This window comes from Sphaerodactylus townsendi, linkage group LG07 (genome assembly GCF_021028975.2).
Source record: "Sphaerodactylus townsendi isolate TG3544 linkage group LG07, MPM_Stown_v2.3, whole genome shotgun sequence".
Classification (NCBI taxonomy): domain Eukaryota; kingdom Metazoa; phylum Chordata; class Lepidosauria; order Squamata; family Sphaerodactylidae; genus Sphaerodactylus; species Sphaerodactylus townsendi.
The window spans coordinates 10,911,156-10,935,804 of record NC_059431.1 but is presented as its reverse complement, the minus strand read 5'-3'; the positions used below and the strand labels follow the sequence as shown (position 1 = coordinate 10,935,804).

The window sequence follows — 24,649 nt, the reverse complement described above, 5'->3', positions numbered from 1 at the left end:
CCATCTGATAAAGGACTCAACTGGGTGCGGCAGCCAGCCCACCTGAAGTTCGTGAATGGGCCTTAGCTGCTTTCCATTCAGCACCATTGCGAGATCTCACGAGAAGACGGCTAATAGTGGGATTTGGTAATCCCATTCAAAGTTGTAAATGTATCCTGTTTTCGTGTTGTTTGTTTTGATTGGTGTTTGGAGAGGGACTTGCCCCCTCTCCTCCCCTTTCTGCCCCTTTGAAGTTTGGGAATAAAAGTTCTGGCACTGCGTTGCAAGGCGTGATTCTCCTGCCCGAGCTGTGACCATCACCTGCAAATAAAATCTATTGCTTTGAAGAACGTCAGCTTCCTGCGCCTCATTGCTGAGCTGAAATCGCTTATTGTTACCTGGCAAACAGTGGTAACACATACTCAGGGAAATAACATTTGAATATGGAAAACAGAACAACCTGGGCGAGACCAGTTCTTTTGTATTTGTCTCTTAATCTACTCAAGTCTCCCTGTGACTCATCCCCTTGTGACCATCTATGTTGCTACGCCCATTAAGGGTCGTTACCTGTATTGTTCAACAGCAGGCAAAACCCATTAAGATAATGGGTCAGCCATCAGCTCAATGGTCTGATACTCAAGACCATCCACTCACCTGGAACAGCAGGAAGAATCCTTTGTTCAAGGATTTTCTTGGCACCAAGACATACTTTTCCCTATAAAAAGAATGTCTCAGACCCCAGTCAGTTGTCCAATATTATCATACCACCATGCTGGCCAGTAATATTGTTCCATCCACGCAGATCACCCAGAGCCTAGCCATTAGGTCTCTGTTTCCTGGACATCACCTACAAGACTGGTAATATAATCTTTGATATCCCATCCCTTCTCTCTATATATCCAAAACCTGTCTTTTACCTCTAAATTATATCCTAGGAACCCTTGAATGCATGTGTTTTTACCCTGAGTGAGAATTTCTGAGTGAAAATTAATTTTATTCCACTTGTTATTGTCCCAATAAAAAACACTGAAAAAGACATCTATTTTCTCTGCTGGTTTCTCTCCCTCTCTCTCTCTCTCTCTCTCTCTCTCTCTCTCTCCTGCGATCAAGTTACCCAACATTCCTCAAGCGACTCTAAGCAACCTTGAGCTCTGTAGCTAATTTCCCCAACCAAAAAGGGTTGTTGCGCCCCACCATTTTGGGTAACACCACGAAGCACAGTCCTTTCGACTCCTTCCTGCCTGGAGCGATGCCTGTGCAATAATTTATAATAAACATTTTCTCTCCGTCTTGACTTTATTTTAGTCTTAGGTATTTACTAGTCATAATGTTATAATGTATTTTATTTACATTGTTAGCCACCCTGAGCCCTTCGGGGATAGGCCGGGGTACAAATTAAATTGATGATGACGACGACGATGACGACGACAACGATGAGGGTTATATTGTTATATTATTATGTTAAGATGTAACGATCGGATGTTTGAGGTTTATGTTTATTGATGCTGTTGTTTTGCTGTTTTGATTCGTTGATTTAGTATTTGTTGTGTGATACTGCTGTTGACATTTGATTAGTTTTTGATGTTGTTTACTCGTTCGCTTCCCTGAGCCCTACAGGGGAGGGCGGGGGATAAATAAGAACATAAGAACAAGCCAGCTGGATCAGACCAGAGTCCATCTAGTCCAGCTCTCTGCTACTCGCAGTGGCCCACCAGGTGCCTTTGGGAGCTCACCTGCAGGAGGTGAAAGCAATGGCCTGCTGCTGCTGCTGCTGCTCCTGAGCACCTGGTCTGCTAAGGCATTTGCAACCTCAGATCAAGGAGGATCAAGATTGGTAGCCATAGATCGACTTCTCCTCCATCAATCTGTCCAAGCCCCTTTTAAAGCTATCCAGGTTAGTGGGCAACACAACCTCCTGTGGCAGCATATTCCAAACACCAGTCACACGTTGTGTGAAGAAGTGTTTCCTTTTATTAGTCCTCATTCTTCCCCCCAGCATTTTCAATGGATGCCCCCTGGTTCTAGTATTGTGAGAAATAAATGAAATTAAACGAAACGAAACATACTTCTCTGGTCTTAAAGTATTCGTTTAGAAGGTGACATCCCACCTGAAGGATAAGCCAGGACATGTAGATGTGAGAGACGAACTGGTGTTTGGCTTGCAAGGCACGTTAAGTGTGGGAGGCCAGCGGAAAAATCCACAGCGACTGCCGGCAAGACTGACCTCTCTTAGTGTGTAAGCGACAGGATCAGTACTGAAAAAGAAGCAGGGCTGGATTCACACAGGTAGCTATGCAGACAGTACCTGGAGGCCCATACAGGAGCAGTCCTTTCCATGGAGAGAGGATGCCGGTAAACAGCTGTGGATACTGGGGGGGAAAAAAGAACTGCTTGAAAATTTAGCCGAAATTCCTGCCACAGCTATGGACATTCAGTTCCTCACCCAGCCCCAGCCTCCAACTAGAGGTCCCGTTCCCCCAGTGCGTATGGGGTTGGGGGGGGGGGGACCCTGCCCTCTGCTCCTGTCGCTCACCATCACTCCAGAGAAAAGCAGATCAAAACTCCACAGCAGCACGTTCTGCGCCATGTCACTTCTACTAGATGGGAAGTGTCCCTTCTACTAGATGAGAGGTAATTACAGAGTCGGCTCCTAAGGACCAAGGGAGTGGGCAATTATTTTTTCCATGGGGCCGCATAAGAAACAGAAAATATTGTGGAGGGCGGGCCACTCCCTCCCGTCCAGAGGGGGCGTCCTCAGGTCAGCCCTTCCCGCTCCTTGCCCTTCGGCGGCAGTTAGCATAGCAACAGTCACTTTCGCTCTACCAGCCCACCCTCCCCACCTTTTTCACTCTCCACGGGAGGAGACACCTTAGCAATGTGAAATGGGCCGGAGAGCTCTGAGGGTGGGGAGAGAACTGCAGCCTTTTTTTAACTCTCTCGCGATCCTCCCCGTCTGTTCCTGACACTGCGCCTGCATAAGAAGGCGGGGCTCCCAAGAGGGGGAAGTGCGCACGCGCGTGTGAATGACCGAGAGAGGCTTTTTAAAATAATCCCAGTCTCGCGCCGCTTCTCCCGGCCGCCATATTGACGACGGGTTCTTCTAAAGCAGGGGCCAGTCAGGGTCATCCGGCGGGCCGGATGTGGCCCGCGGGCCGTAAAATGCCCAGGTCTGCTCTAGGAGTTGCCAAAACATAGAGTTGCCAAAACATAGAGTTACAATAGCACTTCTGGAAATTCCTAGAGCTACCTATACCCCTTCCTATACCTTGCTGTGACCCTGTTTGGCTTCTTAGTCCTCAGTTCCCTTTTTCTAAAATGAAAGCTGTTGCTTGGAAAGAGTGTTCCTTACCCTGATGGGATACACGACAGCTTCCTTCACCAGCTGCTTGGCCACGTCGAGTCCGATAATGTCCTTCCACTTCACGTTCGGGTTATGAAGGTAAATATCCTGCAATGGATCATTTAATCTGTTTTCAAAAATGAGTCCCACTTTGCTGTAGAACTTATTTTAGCTATGAGGTAAATTTTTGCCCTTCCCTCCTTCCAATGAGCTCAAAGGGACATATATGATTCTCTCTTCGTTTGCTTTTCTTCCTTTTACTTTATGAAGTTTATACCCCACGTTTCTGTCCTCCTGCACCAGCGTGGTGTAGTGGTTAAAAGAAGAGCTTTAATCTGGAGAACCAGGTTTGATTCCCCACTCCTCCGCATGAGCAACGGACTGTTATCTGGTGAACTGGATTTGTTTCCCCGCTCCTACACTTTGGGCCAGTCACAGTTCTCTCAGAACTCTCCCATCACCACCACCTGCCTCATAAGGTGTCTGTTGTGGGGACAGGAAGGGAAAGGAGTCTGTAAGCTGCCTTGAGTTTCTTTGCCAGAGAGAAAGGCAGGGCATAAATCTAAACTCTTCTTCTTCTAACAGTCACCTACATGGTAGCTGATTAAGAGATACATAATAAAAATCACATCTTAAAAATCATTAAAACTGCAACATTTGAACAGGTGAAAACCAGGGCAAAATATGAACCCTATCTGGAGGCTGGAGACCCTAACGTCCAGTTTTGGGACGGGGAAGAACTCCCTTTAGCTAAGTGTGAATCCTCAACCAACTAGTATCAGAAGTAATTTGTGTGCGCTGGAGGAGAAGAGAAGAGTCAGTCCTACCCGGCTCACAACTGTGGCCAGTTCTCTCATCTCACCGGTCATCCCAATAAAGGCTCCGAGAGGTTTTAGTAATCGTTCCTGTAAAAAAAGAGAAAAGAATAAAAAACACTTCTTCCATTCTGCCAACTGCAGAGAACAGAACTGTTCAGAAGGACTTTTAAAAAATGTAACAAGGCTATAGTAGAAAAGAATGATTCAGAAGGTGTTTTTATAAAGTGAGCAGAACTGTAAACGATATGGTTCACAGTAGAAGAAGAAGAGCTTGGATTTATATCCCCCCCCTTTCTCTCCTGCAGGAGACTCAAAGGGGCTGACAATCTCCTTGCCCTTCCCCCCTCACAACAAACTTACCCTGGCTAGCAGAGGTAGGAACAGGGGCTGCAGAGGAGGCTCCGAGAAGCTGTGACTAGGCCCAAAGGTCACCCAGCTGGCCCCGTGTGTGGGAGTGTACAGGCTAATCTGAATTCCCCAGATAAGCCTCCACAGCTCAGGCGGCAGAGCTGGGAATCAAACCCGGTTCCTCCAGATTAGATACACGAGCTCTTAACCTCCTACGCCACTGCTGCTCCTTTTAATGTATATTTTAATGTATATGTTTAATGTATAAAAGTATCCTTTTAATGTATATTTTTCCATAATTTTGTAATACCACTTTCTGCACCATTTGACATATCATGTCTGATGCCTTTTTTGGCATGGTCTCGAACAATCCAAGTCCTTTTGCGTTGCTTATCAGATGCCTCATGCTATTTGACTGTAGTGATTTATACCACGTAAACTGCTTTGAGTGCGAAAGGCGGGCTATCAACATGTAAATCCATAAACGAATAATAAATACGCAGCGTATAAAACTGCATGTCTGCCATTCCGAGGCACTGTCAAATGTTATTTTAACCGACAACTCATTTTGAAAAAGTCTTGATTTGGTGCCTGTTCGGGCACTACCCGAACACCCACACACAGATATTTTCCACTCATCGAATTTCTTCTCATGTGTATTATACCAGAAAGACAGACGGTCACTTACTGGAAGGGGTCAGGATTTTTTGCGGTTTCGGTCATTTGCAACGCAATTTCCGCGATATATTGATAGTCCTTTGGATCATCCCACGGAAATCAATTATTTGGCCCTGAGGGAGACGGAAGCCATGCTTGTTAAGAAGAGCCAGCAGCGTCTGGTCTCAAACCCCGAATGAGCTTTGAATCTGGATCCTGACAGGCTCAGACTCTCAGCCAATTGGCCATGCTGGGAGGGGCTGATGGGATTTGTAGTCCATGAACCTCTGGAGAGTTGCAAGTTGCAGACCCCTGCTCTAAGCCATCACCAAGTACTGGCTACACAGATAATTAAAGGGTAACAAAACCAGACAAGCAAGGAAAACTCTAAACCCCAGAGGATGTTTAGAGGATGATTGAGGGACTGGAGCACCTTCCTTATGAGGAGAGGCTGCAGCGTTTGGGACTCTTTAGTTTGGAGAGGAGACGTCTGAGGGGGGATATGATTGAAGTCTATAAAATTATGCATGGGGTAGAAAATGTTGACAGAGAGACATTTTTCTCTCTTTCTCACAATACTAGAACCAGGGGGCATCCATTGAAAATGCTGGGGGGAAGAATTAGGACTAATAAAAGGAAACACTTCTTCACGCAACGTGTGATTGGTGTTTGGAATCTGCTGCCACAGGACTGACGGCCAGGACCTGGATAGCTTTACATGGTGGCTATGTGGCAGATTTATGGAGGACACAGTGGACTGGATACCAATCTAGACTCTCCTTGATCTGAGATTGCAAATGCCTTAACAGTCCAGGTGCTCGGGAGCAACAGCCGCAGAAGGCCATTGCGTTCACATCCTGCCTGTGGGCTCCCAAAGGCACCTGGTGGGCCACTGCGAGTAGCAGAGTGCTGGAATAGATGGACTCTGGTCTGATCCAGCTGGCTTGTTCTTATGTTCTTATGTTCTTAATGCCAAAGTAAGATATGTGATAAGGTTGGTGTATTATGTGCCACCAAGTCACTTCCAGTTTATGGCCACCCCATGAATTAATGACTCCCAAAATGTCCTGAAGGCCACAGCTTCTATGATTGAATCAATCCACACATTAGATCTTCTTCTTTTCCTGCTGCCTTCAACTTTTCCCTAGCCTTATTGTCTTTTCCAGAGAGTCTTGTCTTCACATGATGTAACCAAAGAACAATAGTCTCAGTTTAGTCATTTTAGTTTCTAGGGAGAATTCAGGGTTGAATGCTGTAAGGACTACCCTTTTATAAAATGGGTAGTCCTTATAACATTCAACCCTGAATTCTCCGAATTCCCTTTTTATAAAAGGTTCCTCATCAGGCAAGTTCTCTGGTCCAAGCAGTAAACAGAGCGGCAGGTTCTAGCCGCCAGATCTACCTCCCTTTTGCTCTGCCATTTCTCAGCTTCTGCATCTGGTACATTGACATAACAAAAGCTTGGACAGGCAGAGACCTTATGAAGAGTTTGGATTACTACCCCGCTTTCTCAGGGGCGTAATGCCCATTGGGAAAGGTGGGCAGCTGCCCAGGGCACCACCTTGTGGGGGGCATCAAAATGCAGGGGTCGTTTTTGAGTATTTTTAGTGGTTTTCCATTTTTGGCCTGGTTTAGTGGTTTTCCATTTTCTGCATTGAGTTTTCTGTATTGCTGTCAATGAGGGTTACAGGCTGGAGGGGGGGGGGTCACATTTCTGAAGGCACAGTCTCAAAACTTTCAGGATCTCATCAGGAGACTGCCCTGATGATACCCCCCAGGTTTGGTGCAGTTTGGTTCAGGGGGCCCAAAGTTATGGACCCTCAAAACTGTAGCCCCCATCTCCTATTCGCTCCCATTGGAAATAATGGGGGATGGGGCACCCCCTTTGGGAGTCCATAACTTTGGACTCCTTGAACCAAACCTCACCAAACCTGGGGGGTAGCATAAGGACAGTCTCCTGATGATACGCTGAACTTGTGGTGCTGATATGTCTAAAAGTGCACCCCCTGCAGGCACCAATGTCCTGGTGCAAAAAAAAATTTGGTCGTGGTGGAGTGGCCACCCATGGAGGGGGGCCGGGGGGGGCATCCAACTCAGGTTTTGCCCAGGGCTACAGTTTGCCTCATTACGCCCCTGCGCTTTCTTGACCATAAAGAGTCTCAAAGCAGCTTAGAAACTCCTTCCCTTCCTCTCCCTGCAATAGAGGCCTTGTGAGGTAGGGGGGGCTGGGTTCGGAGAGAACTGTCACTAGTCCAAGATCACCCAGCAGGCTTCATGTGGTGGAGCGGGGAAACAACCCTGGTTCTCCAGATCAGAGTCTGCCACTCATGGGCAGGAGTGGGAAATAAAACCGGGTTCTCCAGATTAGAATCCACCTCTCTTGACCACTACACCACGCTATCTTAGAATCCGCTCTGTAAAATCAAATACCCAAACCACCCACCAAGGTATCTGCAGTGGGTTATGCAAAACATGTCCACCTTCTTGATGTCAGCTTTCCCCCCTCCCCCCCCCCCCCCCCCCGACATCTAAAATCTCACATGATGTGTTTTGTAGTTACAGGATTCCGACTAACCCTTCTCGGATGAGGGCCTTCACCGCCACCTCCTTTGTGGATTGCGGACACATTTAAACCAAAGTCAGACGGCACCGGACCTAAAACGCCGTCATTCTCCTAGAGGAAAAAGGGAAAAAGGTTTGAAATCTCGGTTCATGGTTTTAGCTCAGCGGTTCTCAACCTGTGGGTCGGGACCCCTTCGGGAGTTGAACGACCCTTTCACAGGGGTCTCTTAAGACTCTCTGCATCAGTGTTCTCCATCTGTAAAATGGATAAATGTTAGGGTTGGGGGTCACCACAACATGAGGAACTGTATTAAAGGGTCACGGCATTAGGAAGGTTGAGAGCCACTGCTTTAGCTGGAAGCAAGACCCACTGACTGTACTGGTAAATTATCTTCAGAAGAGCTATTACCTGTGTTTCCCCGAAAATAAGACAGGGTCTTATATTAATTTTTGCTCTTGTGTTGCTCCAAAATTTTTGCCCTTGTGTTGCGTGCCATCATGGGCACGCCTGATATACTATCTAATCAGTACTGTCCCCTCCCGGCCTTGGGATCGGGCGCCATATATTATTGCTGCTGCTGTGTTTTATGGTTATAGATTTGTAAATTGTTTTAAATTACCTTAGTTTTTATATGTAAAATGTTGTTTTTAGCCTGCTGTGTTTAATGTTATTATGTATTGTTGTTGCAGGCCTGCTATACGCCGCCCAAAGCCCTTCGGGGATGGGCGGTTTAAAATCGAATGAATGAATGAATGAATGAATGAATGAATGAATGAATGAATGAATGAATGAATGAATGAATGAATGAAATGTTAGGGCTTATTTTCAGGGGATGTCTTATTTTTTGCAACCCCCACCCCACATGACCAGATCAGCTAGGGAATCTGTAACTAGGGCTTATTTTTGGAGTAGGGCTTATTTTAAGCATCTCCAAAACCCCCGAAAAATATTTTCGAGGTAGGCCGCTATTTTAGGAAATAGGAATTTTGGCCCGAATGGGCAGAGTGTTACCAGTGCGTCCCCCTCTACACCTCTGTATGCCACTGCACCCATTCATGCGCTTGCTAACTAAAGGTCCTGCAGCTCGAAAGGAATATTATTTTTCAGAAAGCTACATTAAAAAGGGAACGGCCACCTGTCTCGGGCTTTCCTTGCTAGACAGCTTGCTTTCAGCTATCCGGTTTGACGAAGTTTTCGACATTGGCCTCTGAGCGGTCTGAGGCTGATTGATCTTCGGAAGGTTGCGGTACGTGCTGCTGGCTGCCCTGGGACACAAGAGAGACTTTTAGGAAGTTTATGGAGACGTCTCAAAATGCTGGCAGGTTGAGATAAAAGCAGAGGTGGGATCCAGCAGGTTCTCACAGGTTCCCAAGAGTAGGTTACTAAATATTTGTGTGTGCCGAGAGGGGGTTACTAATTGGCGATTTTGCCACGTGATTTTTGCCTTAGTTACGCCCCTCCTCTCAGCAGTAGCGCGCAGAACTTGAAGGAGTCTAGCAGGAGGTGCACGGTAGCCTGTATTACGTGCGTTTTCCTGCCAAGGACTGGCCCGTCCCAAGTATTACCCGCGCCCATTTACTGGCACTACATACAGTTTGAATCCCATCACCATGGGAACCTGTTACTAAAATTTTTGGATCCCACCACTGGATAAAAGGGCAATGCTCAGGGGAGATAAGGCAAGAGTGTTGGGCTAGGATCTCGGCAATCAAATCCCCGCTATGCTATGGAAGCTTTCAGCCCAGCCTACCTCAAAGGGGCGTTGTGAGGATCAAACGGAGGACAGGAGAAATGATGCAAGCCGCTTTGGGTCCCCAACTGAGGGAAAGATAAGGTGTGCATGAAGTAACTGTCATCAACCAAAGTACATGTACAGAAACCAGAGAAATAATGAAAGCCAGGTTGGAAGGGATGCACAGGGTTCCTGTAGGTCAAATCCCTGCTCGCCCTTCAGGATCAGCCGGAAGCATCTCTGACAAGCATCCGTCCAGCCACTACTTGAAGACAGCCAATATCTGCAGGCAACTGCAATCCACTTATCACCCTTTTGCCCAATGGACCACAACCCAAAGAAGAAGAGGAGGAAAAGGAAGAGGAGGAGGAGGAAGAGGAGGAAGAGGAGGAAGAGGAGGAGGAGGAGATTGGATTTATATCCACCTTCCTCCCCTATAAGGAGACTCAAGGTGGCTTACAAGTTCCTTTCCCTTCCTCTCCCCACAACATACACCTTGTGAGGTAGGTGGGGCTGACAGAGTTCTGAGAAGCAGCTAGAGCCAGGAGTCCCCATGAGCTTCAAGTGGAGGGAGTGGGAGTCAAATGATCCCCAGATTAGAGTCCACCTGCTCTCAACCACGACACCATGCTGGCTCTCAGAAAGGAAGGTGATCACAAGGCAAGGCTACAAAGTTTCTGCAGCTGGCCTGCTGTTGCTGTAACCACAGAATCTCTTACCGTTTTATTTTGGCCCCTCTGCTTCCTTTATTATCTGCTGTGGAAAGAACAGGAAAGGGATATGAGAAAGACCCTCAGTTTGCAAGAGCAAGCCTATTATGGAGGACATTTTCGGGGACCCTAATTCGTAGGATCACCTGAGTCAGAAGTGACTGGACAGCACTTGACACACAACGTACACACAGCATCTAAAAGGCCAACGAGGTTTCCAGGGAGTAAGGTTTCAAGAACTAAAGGTCTCTCCGTCCTGCTTGCACCTGACAAAGGAAGCTTTGGCATTCGAAATCTCAATTCTCTAAAAATCTTGTTGATCTTTAAGGAGCTAATGGACGTGAGTCTTGCTCTTGATCGGATCTGAAGCTTTGAGAACAATGCCATAGCTTCTGTATGGTTTGTATCCACCTCACACTCTGTTGGGGCTAAAAGCGAGATTTCCCAAGCCTGCGGCTCTCTAGATGTTCATGGACTACAAATCCCATCTGGCCTGCTTGGCCAATTGGCCATGCTGGCGGGGGCTGATAGTTGTAATCCATAATTTGAAACCGTAGGTTGTTCAAACTAAAGGTGTACATTCTTGTGACCGTTACATCTTTTTTATTTTATTTTAATTATTTCATTTATAATTTCAATTTAATAGACTGCCCACTCCTAAAGGGCTCTGTCATTCTTCGTGAATAAGAAGAATTGGGTTTTATACCTGTAAGGATGTGGTTTGATTTATGTTTCTGTTCAGCCAACCTGGCCTTGGAACATTCCACGGTCTGGGCTGTATGCCCAGGGTGGCTGCTGAAGTTAACCTTGCTGTTTGCTCTTATCATATACGTTTGAAAAAACCTGCCCTTTTCTATCGTGGGAATTGTAACCGGGAGTTCTGGGAGGGGCTGTTTTGCCTGTATAAGCGGCAACCTGAATTGGGGAAGGTCAGAATCTGCATTCTGTGTATTGCGATCATTGAAGTTTATGAAATAAAGAACTGTTCTATGTTACTTGATTTCGGGTCCTTCGAGGTTCCTTACAATACCCCGCTTTTCACAACCAAATGGACCCTAACCAATGGACAGCAACCCAAGGAAGAAGAGTTTTGATTTATACCCTTCTTTTCTCAACCATAAGGTGTCTCAAAGTGACTTACAAACTCCATTCCCTTCCCCTCTCCACAAGAGACACCTTGTGAGGTGGGGGGGGGGGGGCTGAGAGAGTTCAGAGAGAACTGTGATTGGCCCAAAGTCACCCAATAGGCTCCAAGTGAAGGAGCGGAGAAACAAATCCCGTTCTCCAGATTAGAGTCTGTTGCTCTTAACTGCTACACCACGTTGGGGGAACAGAGACACCTACCAGCATCTAATGCTTTTTGTGGCTCCGGTACTTTGGAATTTGACAAAGTATTAACTTTAAGTATTCCATCAAATTATCCCGGAATTAGAGCGTTATACATCAAACTTCGAAACGGCGCAAACCCAGCTTCGTCTCTTGTTCCAGCGTGTTCGCAGTGTCTACATATCTGGGAAAGACAATTCAGAGATTATTGGCACAATCCAAATGGGAGGGAAGCACCACCGTTGCCGGGGATGGTGTAGCAAAGGCATCGCCGGGCTGACTCCAAAGGGGCTTCGGGTGGCATGGAGAGGAGGGCAATCGAAAAACCCTTCTGCCGCCTGAATAGTCCCATTGAGGAAACAGGCTTACGCCACACTTTTGAGGGGAATAAATCTGTAGCTGCACTAGGTTTGATTCTGTGCTCTGCCCCTTGAACTGTGATGGCTTATCTGGTGAACCAGATTAGCTTGCGCACTCCAATACATGCCAGCTGGGTGACCGTGGGCTAGTCACAGTTCTTCAGAGCTCTCTCAGCCCCACCTACCTCACAGGGTGTTTGTTGTGAGGGGGGAAGGGAAAGGAGTTTGTAAGCCCCTTTGAGTCTCCTAACAGGAGAAAAAAAGGGGGGGGATATAAATCCAAACACTTCTTCTTCCTTTGGACTGCACTGAGAGAAGCAACCTGGAGCCCCTACATAACTGGTGTGTTGAAAATGAACGCTGGGAGATAAACGGAGGCTTGATTCAGACCTGAAAACTAAGCTGTGGTCCGATCAGCAAATCTGAGAGGAGATTTGCATTTGCTTAAGCAGTCATTTCGTCCCACTTCTTCATGTGTTACATGACACCAGATGATTGGTTGCTTAACAGCTTTGGACAAACCCCGTTTGCTGCTATACTTGAACCGCATGAGTGACAGTTGGGAGGGCTGGCCTGGAATCTGGGAGGTCCAGGTTCCGATTCCCACTCTGCTATGGAAGCCGGAGCCAGCCAGACACTCTCAGCCTAACCTACCTCACAGGGTTGGTGTGAGATTAAAAACGGGGACGGGGAGAATGTTGTGAGCTGCTTTGGGTCCCGCCTGGAGGGAAAAGAGTGGGATATAAATGAAGCTAATCGATACAAAAAAAATTAACACTTGACGTGAGTGGGTTGCCAAATTTTTAACAGGGAACCAGTGTGGTGTAGTGGTTAAGAGCAGGTGGACTGTAATCTGGAAAACTGGGTTTGATTCCCCACTCCTTCTGCTGGGTAACCCTTGGGCTAGTCACAAGTTTTCTCAGCAATCTCTCAGCCCCGCCTATCTCACAAGGTGCCTGTTGTGGGGAGAGGAAGGGAAAGGAGCTTGTAAGTCGCTTTGAGGCTCCTTAGGGCAGGAGTGGCCAACCTATGGTGCTCCAGATGTTCATAGACTACAATTCTCATCAGCCCGCGCCAGCATGGCCAATTAGCCCATGCTTGGCAGGAGACTGATAGAATGAATCCATGGTATCTGGAGTGCAAATTAACCACCTGACCTATAGTGTTAGACCAGTGGTTCTCAGCAACACAATGCTGGCAGGGGCTGATGGGGTGCCAGTCCATGAACATCTGGAGGCTGCAGCCATAGGTTGGCTCCACCCTGACCTATAGTGTTAGACCAGTGGTTCTCAACCTTCCCAATGCTGGCAGGGCTGATGGGGTGTAGTCATGAACATCTGGGAAGCCATAGGTTGGCCACCCCTGACCTATAGTGTTAGACCAGTGGTTCTCAACCTTCCTAATGCTGGCAGGGGCTGATGGGAATTGTAGTCCATGAACATCTGGAGCGCCATAGGTTGGCCACCCCTGACCTATAGTGTTAGACCAGTGGTTCTCAACCTTCCTAATGCTGGCAGGGGCTGATGGGAATTGTAGTCCATGAACATCTGGAGTGCCATAGGTTGGCCACCCCTGACCTATAGTGTTAGACCAGTGGTTCTCAACCTTCCTAATGCTGGCAGGGGCTGATGGGATGTAGTCCACTTGAACATCTGGAGGCGCCATAGGTTGGCCCTGACATAGTGTTAGACCAGTGGTTCTCAACCTTCCTAATGCTGGCAGGGCTGATGGGAATTGTAGTCCATGAACATCTGGGCCATGCATAGGTTAGCCACCTGACCTATAGTGTGTTAGACCAGTGGTTCTCAACCTTCCCTAATGCTGGCAGAATGAGATTGTAGTCCATGAACATCCTGGAGGCGCCATAGGTTGTCACCCCTGACCTATGAGTGTTAGACCAGTGGTTCTCAACCTTCCTAATGCTGGCAGGGCTGATGGAATTGTAGTCCATGAACATCTGGAGCCATAGGTTGTACCCCTGACCTATAGTGTTAGACCAGTGGTTCTCTCAAAAGCCTTCCTAATGCTGGCAGGGGCTGATGGGAATTGTAGTCCACTTATGAGACATCTGGGCTGCATGGTTGGCCACCCTGACCTATAGTGGTTAAGACCAGTGGTTCTCAACCTTCTAATGCTGGCAGGGGGCTGATGGGGTGCTTGTAGTCCATGAACATCTGGAGTGCCATGGGTTGGCTACCCCTGACCTATGAGTGTTAGACCAGTGGTTCTCAGCCTTCCTAATGCTGGCAGGGGCTGATGGGAATTGTAGTCCATAGACACATCTGGAGTGCCATAGGTTGGCCACCCTGACCTATAGTGTTAGACCAGTGGTTCTCAACCTTCCTAATGCTGGCAGGGGCTGATGGGAATTGTAGTCTATGAACATCTGGAGTGCCATAGGTTGGCCACCCCTGACCTATAGTGTTAGACCAGTGGTTCTCAACCTTCCCAATGCTGGCAGGGGCTGATGGGAATTGTAGTCCATGAACATCTGGAGCGCCATAGGTTGGCCACCCCTGACCTATAGTGTTAGACCAGTGGTTCTCAACCTTCCTAATGCTGGCAGGGGCTGATGGGAATTGTAGTCCATGAACATCTGGAGCGCCATAGGTTGGCCACCCCTGACCTATAGTGTTAGACCAGTGGTTCTCAACCTTCCTAATGCTGGCAGGGGCTGATGGGAATTGTAGTCCATGAACATCTGGAGCGCCATAGGTTGTACACCCTGACCTATAGTGTTAGACCAGTGGTTCTCAGCAGCACCTAGTGCTTTGCTTGAGGGCTGATGGGAATTGTAGTCTATGAACATCTGGAGTGCCATAGGTTGGCCACCCCTGACCTATAGTGTTAGACCAGTGGTTCTCAACCTTCCTAATGCTGGCAGGGGCTGATGGGAATTGTAGTCTATGAACATCTGGAGTGCCATAGGTTGGCCACCCCTGACCTATAGTGTTAGACCAGTGGTTCTCAACCTTCCCTTATGCTTGGCAGGGGCTGATGGGAATTGTAGTCCATGAACATCTGGGCTGCCATGGGTTGGCCACCAGGCCTAGTGTTAGACCAGTGGTTCTCAACCTTCCTAATGCTGGCAGGGGAGCTGATGGGAGCTGTAGTCCATGAACATCTGGAGTGCCATGGGTTGGCCATGAGCCTATAGTGTTAGACCAGTGGTTCTCAACCTTCCTAATGCTGGCAGGGAGCTGATGGGAATTGTAGTCCATGTGAGACATCTGGGCTCCTGGGTTGGCCACCCTGACCTATAATAGTGTTAGACCAGTGGTTCTCAACCTTCCTAATGCTGGCAGGGCTGATGGGAATTGTAGTCCATGGCAGACATCTGGGCCATGGGTTGGCCACCCTGACCTATAGTGTTAGACCAGTGGTTCTCAGGCCTGTGCTGGCTTAAGGGGCTAGAGTGGGAATTGTTGTCCATGAACATCTGGGTGCCATAGGTTGGCCACCCTGACCTATAGTGTTAGACAGTGGTTCTCCAGCCTTCTAATGCTGGCAGGGGCTGATGGGGTGTAGTCCATGAACATCTGGAGGCTGCATGCATGGGGTTGGCCACCCACAGGCCTATAGTGTTAGACCAGTGGTTCTCAACCTTCCTAGTAATGCTGGCGAGGGGCTGAAGTAGGGTGTGGTCCGCCAGAACATCTGGAGTGCCATGAGTTGGCCACCCCTGACTGGCCTATAGTGTTAGACCAGTGGTTTCTCAGCAGCACACTAATGCTGGCAGGGGCTGGTGGGAATTGTAGTCCATATTGAACATCTGGAGGCGCCATAGGTTAACCACCCTGACCTATAGTGTTAGACCAGTGGTTCTCAACCTTCCTAATGCTGGCAGGGGCTGATGGGAGTGTAGTCCATGAACATCTGGGTACCATAGGTTTGGCCACCCTGACCTATAGTGTTAGACAAGTGGTTCTCAACCTTCCCTGTGCTGGCAGGGGCTGATAGGAATTGTAGTCCATGAACATCTGGGCATGTATGGGTTGGCCACCCTGACCTATAGTGTTAGACCAGTGGTTCTCAACCTTCCTAATAATGCTGGCAGAGGCTGATGGGGTGTAGTCCATGGTGAACATCTAGGCCATGGGTTTGTACCACAAGCCTAGTGTTAGACCAGTGGTTCTCAACCTTCCTAATGCTGGCAGGGCTGAAGTGGGAATTGTAGTCCATAGACATCTGGAATGCCATGGGTTGGCCACCCTGACCTGCCTACTAGTGTTAGACCAGTGGTTCTCAACCTTCCTAATGCTGGCAGGGGCTGATAGAGATTGTAGTCCATGAACATCTGGGCCATGGGGTTATTACCTGACCTATAGTGTTAGACCAGTGGTTCTCAACCTTCCCAATGCTGGCAGGGGCTGATGGGAATTGTAGTCTATGAACATCTGGAAGCCATGGAGTTGGCCACTGACCTGCATGAGTGTTAGACCAGTGGTTCTCAACCTTCCCAATGCTGGCAGGGGCTGAAATTAGAATTGTAGTCTATGAACATCTGGAGTGCCATAGGTTGTACTGACCTATAGTGTTAGACCAGTGGTTCTCAACCTTCCTAATGCTGGCAGGGAGCTGATGGGGTGTGGTCTATGAACATCTGGGTGCCATGGAGTTGTACACCCTGACCTATAGTGTTGAACCAGTGGTTCTCAGCCTTCCCAAGTACTGCTTGGGGCTGATGGGGTATAGTCTATAGAACATCTGGAAGCCATAGGTTAGCCACCTGACCTATAGTGTTAGACCAGTGGTTCTCAACCTTCCTAATGCTGTAGGGGCTGATGGGAGTGTAGTCCATAGACATCTGGTGCCATAGGTTGAAAGCCTTGACCTATAGTGTTAGACCAGTGGTTCTCAACCTTCCAATGCTGGCAGGGGCTGATAGGGTGTGAGTCTACCCATGAACATCTGGAGTGCCATGGAGTTGTACACCCTGACCTATAGTGGTAGACCAGTGAGGTTCTCAACCTTCCCTAATGCTGGCATGGGCTGATGGGAATTGTAGTCTATGAACATCTGGAGTGCCATAGGTTGGCCACTCCTGACCTATAGTGTTAGACCAGTGGTTCTCAACCTTCCTAATGCTGGCAGGGGCTGATGGGAATTGTAGTCTATGAACATCTGGAGTGTCATAGGTTGGCCACCCCTGACCTATAGTGTTAGACCAGTGGTTCTCAACCTTCCTAATGCTGGCAGGGGCTGATGAACATCTGGAGCATCATAGGTAGTCCATGAACATCTGGAGCATCATAGGTTGGCCACCCCTGCCTTAGGGTAATGAACCTGACCTGGATAGCCCAAGCTACCCTGATCTCATTGGATCTCGGAAACTAAGTGGGGTCGACCCTGGATAGTATTTGGATGGGAGCCCGCGAAGGAACACCTGGGCCGTGATGTGGAGGCAGGCAAACGCAAACCACCTTAAAACATCTCTTGCCTGGAAAAGCACCAAGAGTCAGCTGTGACTTGGCTGCATTTTCCACCACGATCAGGGTACAGAAAAATGAGATATAAAAACCTACCCTTCATCTTTTCTTCACTTAAAAATCAATAACGTACTGTTAATCGGAACACATACCCTTCTTCAGTTAAGTAGTGTAAAATCAGAATAAGTAGATTCTTTCGACGGGCTTCTGTTCGCATCTCTTCCTGTGAACAAAGGGGTGCTTTTTAGAACATGAGCCTCTTTTTTTGAGAAGCATTTTGGATTGTTAATTCTTTAGAGACACAGAGGTGGCTTTTTCTCTCCACAGAGGCTTATGAAACCACAAAGCACGTGTATGTTTGTGTATAAAACTCACCATGAGCACTTGTGAAGGTGGAAACATTGGGGGGGGGGGGTGTGAGCCAATTAAACCGGGATAGCACCAGTAAAATACCTGGGTTGGGGGGAACTTTGCACAGATCCATGAATCTAGCCAGTGAACCATAGAATGTGATTTTGTTTTATCTCGTAGCCTCTGGCAGCCGGCTGAATGAAGCCGAGAGCCAAGGCAGAGGGGAAGTCGCGTTAAAACAAAAGAATCTCGGTTGTGTTTGGTGTTCCCCAGCTCCCGTCTGCTCACACAGGGCCTTATTGTGGCTCTGGGGGGATTGGCCATGCCTGCCTGAGCGGCTACGCATCGGAGGCAGGTAAGAACACCTAAAAAAGGTGCGTGTCCACACAAAGGCGCGCAACCTGGCCAATGCGCTCGCTGTCCATGGGACAGCCAGCCATGCGAACGGGCAGCAGTGGCGTAGGAGGTTAAGAGCTCGTGTATCTAATCTGGAGGAACCGGGTTTGATTCCCAGCTCTGCCGCCTGAGCTGTGGAGGCTTATCTGGGGAATTCAGATTAGCCTGTACCTCCCACACCGCCAGCTAGTGACCTTGAGGCTGAGTCACAGCTTCTCAGACTCTCAGCCCACCTACCTCACAGAATTGACAGTGAGGGCAGAGATTATCCAGCCCCTTTGGAGTCTCCTGCCTTGGGAAAGGGGATATAAATCCAAACTCTTCTTCTTCTTCTCTTCTAGGATGGGTTCCTGTAGCCTGCCTTTTACCCGCTTTATTGGCCCATGCAGAATGGGTGCAAAGGAGGTTGGGTCAGTGGTAGGCAGCATGTCATACTTATGAGTGGACTTGGAGATCGAGGGAATATGAATTCCTAGCAATGATTAGGAGATCTCTGAGTCTCACGAAGAATACTTCTGGGTCTTCCCGGTGGTCAGCATACTACTGACCGAGAACCACCAACAAAGTCCAGGGTTGCTATGCAGAGGCGGGCAATGGCAAGCCAACCCCTGAACGTCTCTTCCCTTGAAAGCCTTACAAGCTCGCCATAAGTCAGCTATGACTTGACAGAACTTTCCCTCGCCAACAAGGGAGGTACAAATGCCTTAAACAATTGCATTAAGTGCACTTCTGTGGTCAGGACTATACTCAAAGCCAGTGGCGTAGCACCCAGGGGCTGGGGGGTGTCTTGCCCCGAGCGTGCACCGGTGCGGGGGCATTCTGGGGCAGGGCGGGGGCACAGTTCCCCCTCGCTACGGCTCTGCCCAAAGCAGAAGCCTCCTCTGTTACAACAATCCTTGACCTTTTTTGAACAGTTTACCCAGAAGGGAAGAGACTGACGTTTTTCACAGGAGATAGAGCTCCATCTAGTGTCACGAGAAGAAAAGCTCTCCTTCATTCCAACGGCATTTGTGTCTTGAACCAAACGACTACTGCAGCACTTGTCAAATGTGGAAGCCTCACAGCACTCTTGTGTGTGTTGCAAGAGAACTGTCACCATGGCACAAATTAAAGTCACAGGCAGGCCTGAGTCCATGCCCAGAGGATGCTGCCTGTTATGTCTCTGCACGTTTAACTGCTGTGGCCTCCCGTCTGTCCAATTCAGTGCAGCTAATTCTACAATGCCTCTGGACTGGATGCAACCGGATCAGCTCCAGAGAAGCTTGCCTCTTGCACCTCTGTATGAGTTATTGTTCTGGGGTGACTTCCAGTGTGCTCTAGTGTGCAGAGATTTCCATTACAGGAGCGTGTTTATTATTTCACTCTAAAACTGAGGTGTAAAAATTATGTATGCCTTTCTTTTAATCCATAATGCCCATGTGAAAAATAACAGGTCATGATGAAGACTTCTCACCTGCAAACATGATATTCCAGGCAGGCAAAATAAAACTAATGACACTTCTCACAACGTAATCCTATTTGGTACTGGTGGGTATTCCGGGCTGTGTGGCCATGGTCTGGTGGATCTTGTGGATCTGATGGCTGTGAAAGCCTTCGACAATACATCGAACACATCCATCAGACCACGGCCACACAGCCCGGAAAACCCACCAGAACCAGTTGAATCCAGCCATGAAAGCCTTCAGTAATCCTATTTATTCTTAATATTGTTTGGGTAACATTAATTTCTGAAAAGGTAATGAGTTCATAGTTAAAAGATGCCCTGTTACAGCTACATCTGCCAAGCCAAATAGTTGTTTACATGCATGTCACTTACTGGGACCATAGTACATCCAAGGGGAGGTGCTATTAAGTCAGCAGTGTGATGCGGCAGCCAAGAAAGCCAATGCAGTTCTGGGCTGCATCAATAGCATTGTAGTGCCTAGATCAAGGGACGTAATAGTAACACCCTATTCTGCATTGGTCAGACTTCACCTGGAATACTGTTTCCAGTTCTGGACATCTCAATTCAAGAAGGATATTGATAAGCTGGAACAAGCCCAGAGGAGGGTGACCAAAATGGTAAAAGGTCTGGATTCCATCGCCTACGAGAAGCGGTTTAGGGAGCTGGGTATGTTTAGCTTGGAGAAGAGAAGGTAAAGGGGTGACATGATAGCCATGTTTAAATATTTGAAAGATGCCATGTTGAAGAGGGAGCAAGCTTGTTTTCTGCTGCTCCAGAGACTGGGACCAGGAGTAATGGGTTCAAAGTACAGGAAAAGAGATTCCACCTAAGCATTTGGAAGAACTTCCTGATCGTCAGGGCTGTTTGACAGTGGAATCCACTGCCTTGGAGTACGGTGGAGTCTCCTTCTTCGGAGGCTTTTTAGCAGAGGCCAGGTGGTCATCTGTCAGGGGTGCTTTGACTGTATATTCCTGCATGGCAGCAGGGTTGGACTTAACAGCCCCTGTGGTCTCTTCAAACTGTGATTCCCTTACATGATTCTATCCACTTTGTGTTGCTTTCAAGAGGATGTGAATTCAAATGTGCAACCCTAGCCATGCTTTTAAGAACATAAGAACATAAGAACTAGCCTGCTGGATCAGACCAGAGTCCATCTAGTCCAGCATTCTGCTACTCGCAATGGCCCACCAGGTGCCTTTGGAAGCTCACATGCAGGATGTGAAAGCAATGGCCTTCTGCTGCTGCTGCTCCTGAGCACCTGGTCTGCTAAGGCATTTGCAATCTGAGATCAAGGAGGACCAAGATTGGTAGCCATAGATCGACTTCTCCTCCATAAATCTGTCCAAGCCCTTTTTAAAGCTATCCAGGTTAGTGGCCATAACCACCTCCTGTGGCAGCATATTCCAACCGCCAATCACATGCAACTCTTGCGCAACTAGTCACAACAGAGGCTGGATGGCCAGCTGTCAGGAGTGCTTTGATTGTGTGTTTTTGCACGGCAGGGGGTTGGACTCAATGGCCCTTGTGGTCTCTCCCATCTCCGTGATTCTACGTAAATACCTTTTTCAACATTGGCGGAGATGAAATAAGAGGAAAATTGTATCAAAAACACACAGCTCCATGACCTAGCACTTTCTCTGGACATGCTAACTGACACTTATAAAGATGCATTGTTTTTGCTTGTATTTTATTTTGCCAACAAACATGCTTAGTAGTGAGGGGTAAGCAGAGTGATCTCAAGACTTGGGGGGAAAAAACAGGAAAATTGGACCCCCTCTCCACATTTTTTCTGAGGATCTCCCACATTTTTCCAATGTAAAAACTGAGCAGTTTCAGGGACCACCCCCCTTCCCCCCGGATACAACATATTTTTCATCTGGAATGACTAAAATGCTTTTTAAAAAGAGGTTTTCCTCAACCGACATGTCTAGATGAGGTTAGGATGATGAACAATAGAAGCTTAAATGGCTGAGGTTTTAAACGGAGACGTATTGCTTGTTGGATGGTTTTACGGACTGTATTTATATTTATGTGATGACGCTGCTGTTCACTGCCCTGAGCCTGGCTTGGATAAGGCAGGGTGTAAAATCTGAAATAAAGTAAAGTAAAAGGAATGTTCCATTCTACTCTTGGAAAATTTAGACTGGATCTAACCTCTCTCCATCTGGCATGGCCCGTACTCTGTCCTGCTCCCATTTCCCTTCCAGGCCCCAATCCTTTCTGCTTCTCCCTTGGCTTAACATACTACACTTCATCAACAGCAAAAAGAAGCCCTGTGCTCAGAATAAATTATGCAAATAAGGGGAATTTGCACCAATCTGCATCAATTCAACAATCTCTTCCAAGTGCAATACTTAGATTTTGTCTGACATTAGAGCTGCCGAACACTACCGTTGTCGGTGGTTACTACACAAAGGGGTAGTTTTTGTATATGTGCAAATGCGTAGAAGAGCTTAACGAGCAAAAACATTACTTAAAATTCAGTTTAGGTTTATCGTGATTTACGCTCACTTCTTTAATTGGTATGTAGAACGCCACCATCTTTACAGCCATTGGTATTCCAATAGACGTTTAAGTGTTTAAAGTTTAATAAGCTCCCATTCCTAGGATAAAAAAATGTGTGTAATTAAATTTTCAATTACTATAAGAGGTTTTTGGTCCATACAATTAATAAAAGCTTAAGGCACTTAAACACGAGCTAGTCTTAGGCACTTAAAAGCGTTTCCCTAATTAGCTCCTATGCTTACAGAGCACATTAGTCATTTCTTAAAACGCCACACACTATTTCCTTCGTAGCTGCCAAAAGATGAATTAGCGGGCAATCAAGGTTTAATATTATCATCCGATAATTCCTCAAGGTTCCCCCCCCTTTGAAAGATGCTGATGTTGCTCTGCTCATTTTAATGAAGATGGGAGAATCAACTTCTTCTTTTTTTCACGGCACTATTGTAGGCCTTGGACAATTTGGTGGGCCCTCGTTTGCAAGGGGGCATATTAATCCAATTAACCAGCTAGTCCAAATAGACAAGTCTCACTGAAGAGAGTGTTGAATCAAGGAAGACATTTCAACGTAAGGCAGAAAGGTACCATCACCCAAGGTTTTCCAGTATGTTGTTGGAAGGGATAAGAACATAAGAACTAGCCTGCTGGATCAGACCAGCACTCTGCTACTCGCAGTGGTACCTTTGGGAGCTCACGTGCAGGATGTGAAAGCAATGGCCTTCTGCTGCTGCTGCTGCTCCTGAGCACCTGGTCTGCTAAGGCATTTGCAATCTGAGATCAAGGAGGATCAAGATTGGTAGCCATAGATCGTCTTCTCCTCCATAAATCTGTCCAAGCCCTTTTTAAAGCTATCCAGGTTAGCGGCCATCACCACCTCCTGTGGCAGCATATTCCAAACACCAATCACACTGCCGTTCGTGCATTCTGCCTGTAAGCACATGAAGCAAGTAGCAAGTCACATGGCTGTAGCAAGTCACATGGTTGGTTCATCAAGGTCTGTATTATTTGGCCTGATAGGCTGCGATCCTCCGTTGCCATTGCCTGCCTCTTTGTAGCAAACCTAGTCTTCCTTGGTGGTCTCCCACCCAAGTACTGACTACAGTGATCCTGCATAGCTTCCAGGATCTGACAATAATGGTTTAGCATGGTGGCAGGTGATTAAAAATGACATCTACCCTGACACTCTGGAGAATCGCAGCCTTGAAAACCTGACAGGGTTGCCATAAATTGGCTGAGGCGTGGCACAACTTTCCACCCCCACCTGCTCTTCAGGTACCAATGTCCATATCTTTCTACATGCAGATGCTGTGCCACTGAGCCACAGTCCTTTCCCTGGCGGCCCACGTTCAGTGGTTCAGATGTCCATTTTATCGTTCATCCTTGAATGCACCCTTTCACTGTTTACCCATCCCCTCTTCATCTTCATACACCGGAGTCAACATTAGGTTGACTGTGTTCTGTGTTATCAAGGGCTTATGGTATCCCTATAAATCAGGGGTCTTCAAACTATGGCCCTCCAGATGTTCATAGACTACAATTCCCATGAGCCCTACCACTTGGCCATGCTGGCAGGGGCTGATGGGAATTGTAGTCCATGAACATCTGGAGGGCCATAGTTTGAAGACCCCTGCTATAAATGAATTACCTCCAAAAAGACCCCATCGTTAGCAGCCTTGCTCAGGCCTGGCAACCTGAGGGCCGTGGCTTCCTCTGCTGCGTCTGTTGGTCTCGTGTTGGGTCTTCCTCTTTCCCTATTGCAGTGGTGGTGAACCTATGGCACGGGTGCCAGAGGTGGCACTCAGAGCCCTCTCTGTGGGCACGCGCAAACAGAGTGTCCCCCCACACATCTAGGTGGCTTGGGCCACTGGGCTTGATTATTAGCATTAAACCTAAGACCTAGTGAAGTCGGCCCGCGAGGGTCGCAAGGAAGAGGCGAGACTCAGCGATATCATCCGGTGGAGAGAGCCAGCGGCAGGAAGCATGATCCATGGATCTGGCAACTCTACTGAGGTCTGGTCCCTGGCACCTTTTATTAGGGTTTCAATAGGGGCGGATCGGGAGGTGGGAGAGCGGGAGAATACTGTACAGTATATGACTCATGGGGTTGCCTACGTGCGGGAGGAAACGTTCCTGTCTGGGCCTAATCCATACCTGGGGGCTGGCGCCCCTTTGTCCGGGACATCTGGTGACCGTGAGTCAGGTAGTTCATGACCTATGACTCGCGGGGGCTTGGGGGACAGGTGAGTGTGTGCACCCAGAAGGGCACAGATGGCACAGGCATTCCTGCGCTCTTTCTGAGACTCTGCTGGGTTCGCGGGGCTCATCCCTACACCTAGTTTTGGGGAAGCAGTGTAGGTCACCCTGTTAAGTGCTGTTAAACCCCACTGATTTTCATGCGAAGAACTAAAGAGCAATCCTTTACCTGGGAGTAAGCTCGGTTGCTGGCAATGGGGCTTGCTTCTGAGTAAACCCTCCTAGCGTCGTGATTCACCCGTTGGAAGAGTTGCACAACTGCTTCAAAGCAAAGCCACCGACGACCACCAAGCTTACTCCCGAGTAACGCATGCCTTGGAGCCAACCGGTTTTTTCTAAACTAAAACCTCAGTATCCAGGTTAAATTGCCGTTTTGGCACTTTGTGATAAATATGTGGGTTTTGGGTTGCAGTTGGGCCTCGATCTCAAAAAGGTTCACCAT

The 24,649-nt window shown here is 47.9% G+C and overlaps 1 protein-coding gene across 1 annotated transcript in view; it reads right to left on the bottom strand.

The window, feature by feature from the left end:
- The window catches only part of KATNAL2 (katanin catalytic subunit A1 like 2), a 45,122-nt gene that overhangs the window by 14,332 nt on the left and 6,141 nt on the right, over positions 1-24,649 (bottom strand). Inside the window, exons 2-12 of the mRNA XM_048504318.1 lie at positions 17,414-17,484; positions 11,597-11,657; positions 10,954-11,062; positions 10,157-10,193; positions 8,841-8,970; positions 7,718-7,816; positions 5,213-5,276; positions 4,498-4,502; positions 4,147-4,224; positions 3,329-3,427; positions 2,285-2,348 (exon numbers count right to left, since the gene is read on the bottom strand). Coding sequence (XP_048360275.1) covers positions 2,285-2,348; positions 3,329-3,427; positions 4,147-4,224; positions 4,498-4,502; positions 5,213-5,276; positions 7,718-7,816; positions 8,841-8,970; positions 10,157-10,193; positions 10,954-11,062; positions 11,597-11,657; positions 17,414-17,484 — 817 coding nt within the window. The remainder of the gene's footprint in view (positions 1-2,284; positions 2,349-3,328; positions 3,428-4,146; positions 4,225-4,497; positions 4,503-5,212; positions 5,277-7,717; positions 7,817-8,840; positions 8,971-10,156; positions 10,194-10,953; positions 11,063-11,596; positions 11,658-17,413; positions 17,485-24,649) is intronic.